An 11771-nucleotide genomic window follows, 5' to 3' on the forward strand; every position below is an offset into this window, starting at 1 on the left:
TTTTTTGGTGGGGAATCTTATATGCTATTACAAATTAATAATGTAAATGTCTTGATATAAGACAGTCTTATTTGTCACCCTGTAATCGAGGTAGTCTTATTTGTCACCCTGTAATCGAGGTTATTTCATGTATGTCTTAGTTAACTTTGACTTTAGCTGGTAAGGCATGTAGGCCCTTTCTCCACGCATGGTACCTACTGTCAAGTAGTAGTATGTTTTACGATCTTTCCTTCTTCAATATTTGCTGGGACAACAGTAACCTAACTTGGAAGTAAGAAGTGTCACTCACCAATCAACTAATGTGTTAGACAAACAATCCTCTGATCTTTATAAGCATTCGCTGCCTGAATACCCTCTTCTCTTCTATGAACAAGCACCAAGTTATAACCAGAGATACAATTGCCATCAGAATTATGCAATGTAGAGTTGTACACTGAAGCTCTGCAGTTTTTAAATGAATTCCATAAAACTGCAAACAATAGTTCAATGTTTCATTAATTTTTACAGTGCAAATTCATATGGAACACTATTTTTAAGTTCTCAAATAAGTTATATACTAATGGAGACTTAAAACGCTTAACATCTGAGCAAGGGCTGTACTGAAGCATTCCAGGTTCACACAGCCAGAATCAGTAATTGAATGGGACCTGCCTGGAAAAGTAACCATATACATCTGAGAACCAATTACACCATACAAATACGAACTCTTGGTTTAAAAATAATAATAATAAGGGCAAAACGATTAATAACAAATTTGGTTCCTAGTGTATCTGAAATTCGCAAGTGCTATGCATTATTAGTGAGAATAAACTATACATATCTTCAAAAAAACAGAGTCCCACCTCCAACGGACAGATGCATTCACCCATAGTAACACCATCTTGATCGCATTCAAAATAGCAAGGGTCCTGAGTGGGGAAGTTGAAACCTGTTAATGATCATGAGAAACCATTTTGTGCAAAATTCAAGGTTAGATTGTAGTAAGTGAAACTCTCATCCTAAATGTACGTTCATGGCTCTCCTTTGTGTATTTTGTAGTCTCCCTGAGTATAATCAGCCCAGAGTGTATATATTTGCACTCTTGAAATAACTCGTGGCAGTACAATAAGAAGAACCATGGCATAGTGTAATTATTAGCTTAACCAGTGGACGAACTTAAACTGCAGCAACTGGGTTTCTTATTCTAACTTTTCCCAGTATGATGGTGCGAAAGTGAAATTCCTTGCTTCAAGATTAGATTTATTTTACATTTATTGCAGCAGCCATGTTCCTAAGCTTTTGAGATATTTCTGAAAATGAAGGCCTCTCCGCTGGATCAGAGGCCCAACACTTTTCCATCAAAGCCTTCCATTCAGGATCACACCATGACGGTATTTTTGGACGTAACGTGTTGTTTACAATTCCCCCTGCACAATAAAAGAAAATGTTGGAAGAGATCAAGTCAATATATCCTTAACAGGCCAAGTTCACATCTAAAAATATAATCTGAATGCGACTTCCAAAAACATGCATACTAAAGAAATAGCTTGCTTAAATGGAAAAAAGATCCTTTCAACTATATTAAAGAGAGTTACAAGTCCAGACCCATTCATCTGAATATTGATTTCCCTTTCATTTCATATAACAAACAACTTAGTAGTTATTTTCAGAAATATTCACAAATAGAGATCCATTCATAGGTTAATACTAAATTCTTTTATCAAGGAACTGCATCAAACGCAGACCTACAAACAAAAGAAAACCAAAATAACAGTAGTCACTTTTTTCTCCTCTTATAGAAAGTAATTGCTGATTGATCAGCAGGACAGATCCTCCAATGAACAGTAAATGAATGATATTGAAGCTAACCTTTCTTGGCATCTTTAATTCAATGGAAATGAAAACACTCCTACTTAAGAACAATTTTCATTGTTTAACCTCTTAAAAGCATATGTGCAAAAGACATCAGAAATTTGCCAGATTTACAGAATAGTGTTACCATTGTGAACCATGCTTCAACAACTAATTTGTTAAAATTTAAAACTTTGTCCCTGACAAAGACATGATAATTCCGATGAGGGCCATTGCTTTTACAAATCAATATTGGAGGATCACCTTTAAGGCATTTTTACGGTTTCATTTATGTTTAGGGTAATCAATGGGACTTCCCCTATTTGTTAGAAGGATGGCTATGCTTTTATTAGAAATGCTTATTAACACATTGTTTCAAAACGTTTCCCATAAATAGACATTGAAATCAGTCTCTTCCCCTCTAGTTTCTTTCTCTTTCTCTCTGCCTTCTGCTTTCTATTATTTTTCCCCTCTCTTCTCTCCTTGCCCTCTTTCTCCTGTACTGTATTAAAAGGGAATTGAAAAACATCACCTAAAGATTATATATAAGTTCAACATGATAATAAGCCATAAGTTTCAAGGTCCAATAGCAGCAAATCAGGGATAGCATCGATTATACAAGAATATACTAAGCAATTACTATTGAAGAACAGAACAAGGTAGCTTTGACCTTAAGCCTAAAGGCAAAGACAGCAAGAAAAACTCAGAATCAACAAGGGATTCAGATTCCCTAATAAGGAATCTCCTCTCCCCATACTTTGCATAGCTACCCCCCCACCCCAAAGACCCTTCCCCTTTTCTTTCTCCGCATGCATGTGAAGTGTGCAAATATGGATGTTATCCATGCATAGAACTCAAGAAATGAACGTCACATAAGATATCAAAGTAACCAAAAACTTAGATAATCTGAAATAACAGAACATTATTCAGGTCATTTCTAGATATTGAAGATCTAATTCTAGTTACAAGACATGCATTTCGATCAAGACTTTGTTCAAAGGCAACAGACAATTACAACATTGCATTTTTTCTTAGATATAAAAACTTTAACCCAAAGCTGCACAGCATACATGGTGACATTGGCATATCCTCACAGAAACTGATGCTTTACTAAGAGATCAACTTCTGAATGTGTTCAAGAAATTGCACAAATTCCCCTTCCCTCAAACATAAACTAAAATGATGCCTACATGGCGATCTATATCCAATCTATATTAGTATCCAATCCAAACTTATATGCCTCCAAGAAGGCAGAACATATATCTAATCAGTCCAGATACGCCAACATGTAAAGAAGAATAATTTTGTTATCTCTAATATGAGACAAATATGTCATGTATATGCCACCAGTATGTCCATTATAGTTTTTCAGATACAAGATAATATAAACATCTCTCCGAAATGTTTTTCTTTATTTTTCCTCCCCTTTTCGCAGCTATCAAAACAAAGAGTTGATAAACAAAATTAAACAGTAAACACACGAGAGAAATCCAAATAAAACCTAGTTAACAATTACACAAGAAATAATCATTGCCACAGTGCTTGACCATGGTTAGGAGTGTCAGGCATATACCCACATCCAACAAAGGAATGTTCGACTTTCCGTAAGAGTTTCCTCACAGCCAAATGCATAAGTTGATGGACATGTCCAATATGTGTACCCGACTATGTGTCACAATAAAGTAAAGAGTTGAAGTAACATAGATTGTGCAGAATGTACAGAAGACTGTAGCAAATCACTCACAACATACAAGATACTAAGATTTATGGCACTTACCAATTATAGAAGCACAATGCATATCTGCATAAGGTTCTTCACCAGTCAATAACTCCCACATAACAATCCCAAAAGAGTAGACATCAATCTGAAGCACAGAAATGAATGAAACATTAATATATTTGTCAAATAATATGTCCTAAAAAGCAAACGAAACAAACACTCATGTTGAAAACAGCTGTATCTGTTCCCAGATTTTCTGTAGTCTATATATAATATACCTTTTCAGTTACCATGTTACTTTTACCACTCAAAAGCTCAGGTGCCATCCAGGGCAGAGTTCCGCGAACACCTCCTGACACTAATGTATGTTGTCTGACCTTTGACAAGCCCAAATCGCCAATCTAAGAGGGTATGCATGCACTGTATGAGTTCCAACTCCATTGACCATCAGAGGAAAACTAACACTACTGTGCTTAAAAGAAAATTTATAATATATATATATATATATATATATAACAATTGAAGACCAAGGTGAGAAGAGCCTATGCTGAAGAAATGATCTCAGGTTGGAACTTTTACCAAAATTCCACTGTTAAAGAAATCACAGCAAGCTGACAATAACATCCAGAATTTTCAAGAAACTTTGGGAAGAACATAAAAGTTTTGCAGAACAAAAGAAATAAATAAACAAGAACAAACGTTCTATACAACCAAACCTAACCCAACTTAAAGTTTGGCTTCCAGAAACAATTTATAAGACAAAATACCTTGCACACCGGACGCTGTGGATCTCTCATATTTACCAACAGATTTTCACATTTCAAATCAAAATGTACAATGTTCTTTCCATGCAAATACTCCATTCCAAATGCAGCATCCATTGCGATGATAAGTCTCTTACGACGATCAATAGTCCTGCTCAATAACAGTATTATATCACACATATTACTTAAAGAATATATTACATTCTGACTTGTTTACTACTATAAACAAAAAAAGGTGTATTCTTGGGCAAACAACAACAATTCTTAGAACAAACTGCAATAAAGATGCTCAAAAGGCAACCTGACCACATAGCTACCAACATGGTTACCTGTCCTTCTTCTGTAAAAACTGCTTCAAGGATCCATTAACCATGAATTCTGTAACAGTAGCTAAGGATCCATCAGGGCCATCACGTACTATACCATAGAAAGAAACAACATTTGGATGATGTAATGAACTCAATATCAAAGCTTCTTTCCAGAAATCCGCAATCTATGGCAGCAAAAAGAAAGAGATTCTATTCATCAATTTGATGAAAAGAATAAAAATATCATATAAATGAGATCATTTCAGCAAATGTTATAAAGAATTCATCATAAGAGCTCTTGAAAATAGAATCCTTAAGAGGAACTTAATAAAAACCAACAACTGAACTATGTCCCACAAATATCCTTGCTTTAACTGCCACCACGCACGGGTATTAACTTCAAGGGGATAAAACCTAAAAACAAGGTATGAAAGAAAAATACAAAGATATACTAATTATTACCAAACGTTCTCTTTCAGAAGGCCTTCCCGCAAAGCAGCTGGCTTTAATTCTCTTGATTGCTACATCAGAACCTTTCCATTTGCCATGATAAACAGCCCCATATGTTCCAGAGCCTAATTCTCGGATCTCCTCTAGATCATCATTCTTTATCGTCTGCAAGTACAATGCAAATACCATCCCAAAATGGTGACAAAACATGTATAAAAAAAGTAAAAAAATTTAATGGTCTAGAAGAAATAATAATGAGCAAAAAATAAAGTTAATTACAAGGGTAAAAAGAAAAAAACAATTACCTGTAAGCCTCTTGCAATAGCTTCAGCTTCAGCCTTTGTTGGCTCAATTTTGGAAGGGGTTATGTTGTCATTATCAGAATCCAATTCCAACTCGCCTTGGGCATTCTAGAGTGCAAACAGATATTAGAAGGAGAAAAATATAACATTACAAGATGTTCTTCAATAAAGAAAATCTTCTTCAATCTCACCACCGATTCAGATTCATTTGCAGCCGCTTCTTTTTCAACTGCATCATGCTTCACGGAGTCACCATCTTCAGCTTTTGCTTTAACTTCTTCTACCTCTTCTAAAGCTGCTTTTTTAACGGAAGCAACAAATTCTGGTATGAAACTCAGACGGTTTACAGATAGCTTTGAATTTTCAGCAGCACTAGGATCTTTTCCACCAGCTTGTGACTGGTCACCACACTTTTCAGCAAATTTTAAGCAATTTGAAATGCTAGAATCAAGGAATGGTGTTTTAGATTCATTTTCAGTAATTTTGTTTTGCTCTGGACAGCACATACTGGGAACATTAGACTTTTCAATCTCTGCTGCATAATTTGCTTCTTTATCTTCTATTGGACCAATTTTCTCCTCAATCCTCAATGCTCCGGTTGCATTAGAATCATCTCGTGATGTTGGATTGTTACCAGAAACAGATTTATCATGAATTAAAGTTGAAGATTGATCTGATGACTGCACAGGTTCTATAGAAGTGGCCAAGTTGAGCATATCTTGTGGGGATCGAACTGGTTCTATAGTGACAGAGTGTCGAGTTTCCTGACCATGAGGACCAGCGTTAATCTTGAGAGGGTGAGCATAAGCATTGTCTGAAACAGCAGTCCCATCAAAACCCAGCATCTTTGGTGACGACTCAACCCAAGGATTTTGACTATCTGTTCCAAGACAAAGCCTTGCAGTAGCTTCCACCGGACCCTTCACAAATGCTGAGTTAACTGTACCGTTTACTTGCTGGGGCAAGCCAGATGCTTCATAAGCAGGAGCACCATGAGTTGGGTTCTGAACATTTCTCCATAAAGACTGTGTGTGTACATGTCCATGTGACGCTGGGTAAACATTATCACCTCCATATGGGTAAGGATAATTCCCATATCGAACCCCGCGTTCTTCAGGAGGAATGTGCAGGTGGGATGAAGCAACCACAGCTTGATCATGAAAGACTTCATTCCCCAATTCAGGTCCAGCTCGGTGATGAACATAATTTGAGGGCAGATGATGGCCATCAGCTAAACTAGCATGCCCAAGAGGTAAACTCATGCCAGGACCATCTACAACATAGTGGTCATTCAATCTTCCAGCTCCAGGTACATGATTTCTTGCTTCCTCAACACGAGGGTTCAGTTGGTGCTGCAGAACCCATCCTCTTTCATGACTGTTTGTTTCACCATAAGCAGAACGGGGATCACTTTGATCTTTGGAATAAAACCCATGATGCAATTTTCCATCTGCATTCAGCAAGAAAGCTTCCCGATTTGGGGGGCATTCAGCACATGGATTATTAACCTGGGGAACTCCATTTCCCATGTTGGGATGCTCCAAATGTGGTGGTTGATTTCTGCTGAAAGTAGCCCTGCAGTGCTCGCAGATGTGGTTCCCTTCATAAACACCATGACCATGAAGTATGTTACCAGGAAAACCACCAGCCTTATCACCAGAAATAGCTCCAGGTGGCATCCATACTACATTATCCGAAAATTGTGGCTGGTGTTCGTATTGGGGATGATGATTTAATTGCTGCCTCACATATTCTTCAGGCATTCTATCCAAGCATTTGTCTGGTAACTCTGGAAATGGTACCCGGTAGCGAGCAGAAGATGGTGAAGGTGGAAACTCTGATAGCATTCTAGGATCATGGTGTCCATGGTGCCTAGGAGAATAGTAAGCAGGACTCCATGGACCTTCCATTTCATTGTACCTCTGAGGAACTGGTTGCTGGAGTTGCCCAGACCCCACGTGAGGAATCGTAAGATGATGTAAGTTATATGGTGGCATCAACATCTCACCACTCCTCTGACTATGAAGGCCACCATCAATACTCATACTGTTAAAAAATTGTTCTGCTGCTAAATGAATATCATCGGCTACTGGAGCCATCACAGGAGAGTCACACTTCCTAAAATCAGAACCCTCATTTAAACTGTTCAAAGCATCGACATACCTCCTCTCAGTCTCCCTCTCATCCCCGTCAACATAGTGTGATGAACCATCTTGGTCAGGATGTGAAAACAAAAAAATCCTAAGCCTAGTGAACCCATCGCCTGAATCCAACTTCTCATACTCTTCCATCATGTTAATCACATCATCATCATTCACAACAGACACTAAAGCATCAAGATCCTCATCAGGTTGTTGATACTTTAACACTGCTGCTCCATCATAAAGCTCCCTCATCTTAGTCATCAACTCCTCATAACTAATATCTCTAGGCACGCTCACAATTCGCGTTTCTCCCCCAACATACCTCAATTTCCCATCTTGGGGTCGAGGCAAAATGCTACCTAAGAAGCTACACAAGAATTTTACACGTGGGGTTTCATCATTGGAACTAGGGGTGGAAGCTGGGGCAGATGCTGGGGTTGATGAAGGTGAATCCATCAAATACACAGCTTGATTATTATGCTGCTGTTGGTGATCAACTATTCCTTTATTACACATGGGAAGGTTTCAACTCACACCATGAAATTTAACAGTGTCCAAAATTCTAACCAAAATGGAAACCAATATACAAGTTCACTAATTTTAACACCAGAAACAGATTGATTCTCCATCCGGTAACTCAAGAAGAGTACCAGAAATCATCAAATCTCCCAAATTTTCAGAGACCCAGAAAGCCAAGGAAAAAGAACCTAAATTGAATCCAACTAAGCAAACAAAAAAGCCACCACTCAACTAAATCAATGAACAACAGCTGAAACAAAACCCAGCAAAGGTTCCAAATTTAGCAGTTCCGGATTCAATAAAAGAAACCTAAATCAGCTTTAGTCAGAAATAAATTAAATCCAAAGCTAAAAAAAAGAAAAAAAAAAGTACCTGAAAAATGGAGCTCGAAAAAAAAAGAAGATAGAAACTTTATTTGTGGTTTCTCTCTCTGCTTGATCGGGTGAGGCTAGTTTTCGATCAAAGGACGAATAATGATAATATGGGTTTGATCTAAAGAGAGAGAGATTGGGGAAAGAAGAGATTGGTGGAGGTGAAGGTGCAGGAGGAGGAAGAGGAGCGCCATAGGCAAAGGGGGAAAAATGGGGGAATTTTGGAATGATGCCAAGGCTGTATGCCAGGTAGTGTCCCACGTGGCACTACCATCTCTCACCCTTTCTTTCTCCCTCTTCCCTTCCCCTATTTATTATCTCCTCCCTCAAGCCTTGCGCGTGTGCTCTCTTGCCACCCATTTTTTTTCTTCTCTTTTTATTGTTTTTGTGTTTTCAATGTGAATACTTAGAATCCTTAATCCTCTTTGTTTTTTTTCCTTTCCATGCTTTGATTTAAAGCCACTCATATTGAGATATTATCATAACTTGGATGTTTTTCTATTGATGTCCACTTTATCTAATCAGATTTTGTTTAAAACAATATCCTAACTCATTACATAGCTTAATTCACAAATTCTTTTCTTTTTATTATTTTTGTAGTCAATATTGCGACTCCACCTCCTCCTTCCCTGCTTCATATTAAGTTTCATGACGCTAACATAGTGGAGTGGAGGGCTTGGCTAAAGTGATAAACATAGAATGCAAATTTTTTTCTTTTTTAAATAAATTCGAAAATCAATGGATTATTTTAAATCTTAAGTTAAAACAAAAATATTGAAAATCATTTTTTTATTAAATAATACAAAAGATAAATCATGAATAAAATTTCACTTAAAATTGTTTAGGCATGATAGTTAAAAAAAGTCTTTCAATTATTTAAAATAAGTCATTAATTTTTTATTACATTCAATCAAATTTTTATATTTTTATTTTATTTAAATCAAGTAAACTTTTATATCTAATGGTTTATTAAGTGTCATAGTTAAAATGTTATTTGTTATTTTTTATACTATATAACATTAACGTAGCATGCTAACATACCATAATGAATAATAACATAATTATATGATATTTTTCATTTTTCATATCAGCGTTATGTAGATATAAAATGATAAGTGATATTTTAACTAATAACGATTAGTCAACCATTAATTATAATAGCTTAATTGGTTAAAAATAAAAATATATGAATTTGATTGAATGTAATAAAAGAATAAAAAAAATTTCCAAATAGTTCAAAAAAATTTTTAAACATTGTGGTAATTATTTACTTCTCAAACTAACAATCTTCCAAATTAAACCAATTGTGATTGATAAGGGAAATGCAGTTTAAGTATAAATGTTAAGTTAGAAAATTAACATTCTTTATACTCTTACATATAACAGAAAGATTTTGGCTAGTTGTGTTTTGTTCTTTATTAAATTGGATACAAGCACCTTTGAAACATGTCAACATATAAGTAAGAATGAGCCCTAACATTTCATCAAAAATAAAAGAATGAGCCCTAACATATTTTCCCTTTTAATGGTAAAACAACAACTATATATCCAAACAGATTAAATGATTTTTTTATTATTTTATTCACATTAAAAAGTACTAATGAAACTTAAAATTACTACCAGCAATTAAGCTAAAGGTTTCTTATGCTCCCATTGATATAAGTTATTGATAACATATATTTTTTAGTCAAAATGCTCCAAATATTGCTATTTGCAAAGAAGGGTTATTAGTAAATTAGGGATGTCAACTTTGTATTACTTGACTTGATTAAGTGAAATTAGGATACTCTATAATCAATTTGTGGTAGGATTCGAGTAGTAAAACTACCATAAATCACAAGTTTAGTAGTGTTTGGGTAGTGGTCTTAAGTTATCCATTACCCAAACACGATTATAAATAATAATTCTTTAATATTAAATTTTAGTATATATATAATTTTTATAATAAAGGTAATACTTATTAAAATTTATTAATTATTTTAAATATAATTTTAAATTTTAATTTACTTTTATGAATTAACTTTCATTTATTAAATTTTAATTTTTATCAATAAGATTCATAAAAATAACTTTAAATTTATTTTAATTAAATATTTAATAGATAAATTTAAAATATTGAGTAATAATTTTAAAATTGAATCAAATATTTATAAGATTTAAGTACCATGTCTATTAAAGTTTAAGATAAGATACATCTAAAACAACGGATGCCCTATCTATGAACATCTTTAAATAAAACTCCATTAATCAATGTACCCTTTATCAATAAGTAGTTTTTTGAACTCAATTCAAAACTATTTTAATTTGATAGTGGGAAAAAAAACTCTTGTATTTATTGCAATTTTGGATTAATTTATTCAATACCCATACAATTCAATTCAATTCAATCTCTCACAAAATGACATAAAAAGAGTAATAAATAATAAATTTATAAATAGCTATTGTTTATGAGTAATAAAATCATTGAAATAATAACAGCACCACATTTTGTCCTTTCACAACAAGCAAAATCAGGATCAATGCGTGTTTGGACACCCTGGCTATTGGAAATGCGCGGCTGCTTTTAACCGGGTCTAAACCTCTATCAAATAGTATTATTCCACGTGTCAACCCTCACTGAATCAAACACAGTGCGTAGCTGAGCAATGTAACAGTGGCTACAATAGGTTGATGCGTTATACGTTTGAGTGGAATCCCACACGCACACGCGCTCATATCAGGTGGGGGCCAGGGACACGTGATCCCAATCATAAGGTGACAGATGGCACAAGTTCCAAAACGATCTGTTGTGCAAAATTCTTGTCTTATATTTCTTATTTAAGTTTGTCTTGGTGTAATAATTAATTTAGAACAAAGGCAGCAGCCTCCCTCTTTGAATCTTTTCTCCAATGCATTTACTCATTTTGGTTTGAATCAACATTTTCCTTCACAATTACACGTACTTTACTTTTGTTTTTTCCAATGAAGATGACTTCACCGAGTACGCTTTTTTTTCTCTATCAAACCTTCCAAGGATATAATGAGAGCCAACCATTGAATTAAATGTTTAATTTTAATATTAAAATTAAAAACAACCACGCTCTGAAATCTAAAATCTCAACACACTTACAGTCGAAGAGTATGATTCAATTAAATGTTTACATATTCCTTACTAGTCAATTATTGAATTTATGCTGTTTAATACCAAAATATAAGTGGTAATGTTGTGTAATGCAAAATGAAAATTCATAAACTATAGGGAACTTCAGATCAATAGATTGCAGTTAATCTTGTCGTAACGTATCGGTTCAAAAACCCGACCGTTAGATGTAAAAAATTTAAAAATCACCATCAATCTTTTTTTTATCTAGGTGCGATTGATCA

General features: G+C 34.8%; 1 protein-coding gene across 3 annotated transcripts; it reads right to left on the minus strand.

Moving 5' to 3' along the window:
* LOC18589217 lies at positions 445 to 8756 on the minus strand. 3 transcript variants are annotated; one of them, XM_007014087.2, is made up of 10 exons: positions 5566 to 8751; positions 5378 to 5482; positions 5085 to 5237; positions 4644 to 4807; positions 4318 to 4465; positions 3829 to 3951; positions 3608 to 3695; positions 996 to 1406; positions 843 to 908; positions 445 to 651 (listed from the first exon to the last, which is right to left on the minus strand). In XM_007014087.2, exons 1-8 carry the CDS (start codon positions 8032 to 8034, stop codon positions 1240 to 1242), a joined length of 3417 nt encoding a protein of 1138 aa, XP_007014149.2. In that variant the 5' UTR covers positions 8035 to 8751; the 3' UTR covers positions 445 to 651; positions 843 to 908; positions 996 to 1239. The 3 variants fall into 3 exon arrangements, with proteins under 3 accessions (XP_007014149.2, XP_017983135.1, XP_007014150.2); XM_018127646.1 differs by having other exon boundaries at positions 447 to 908; XM_007014088.2 differs by lacking the exons at positions 445 to 651; positions 843 to 908; positions 996 to 1406 and adding an exon at positions 1447 to 2332 and having other exon boundaries at positions 5566 to 8756.

Source organism: Theobroma cacao, chromosome 9, assembly GCF_000208745.1.
Source record: "Theobroma cacao cultivar B97-61/B2 chromosome 9, Criollo_cocoa_genome_V2, whole genome shotgun sequence".
Classification (NCBI taxonomy): Eukaryota; Viridiplantae; Streptophyta; class Magnoliopsida; order Malvales; family Malvaceae; genus Theobroma; species Theobroma cacao.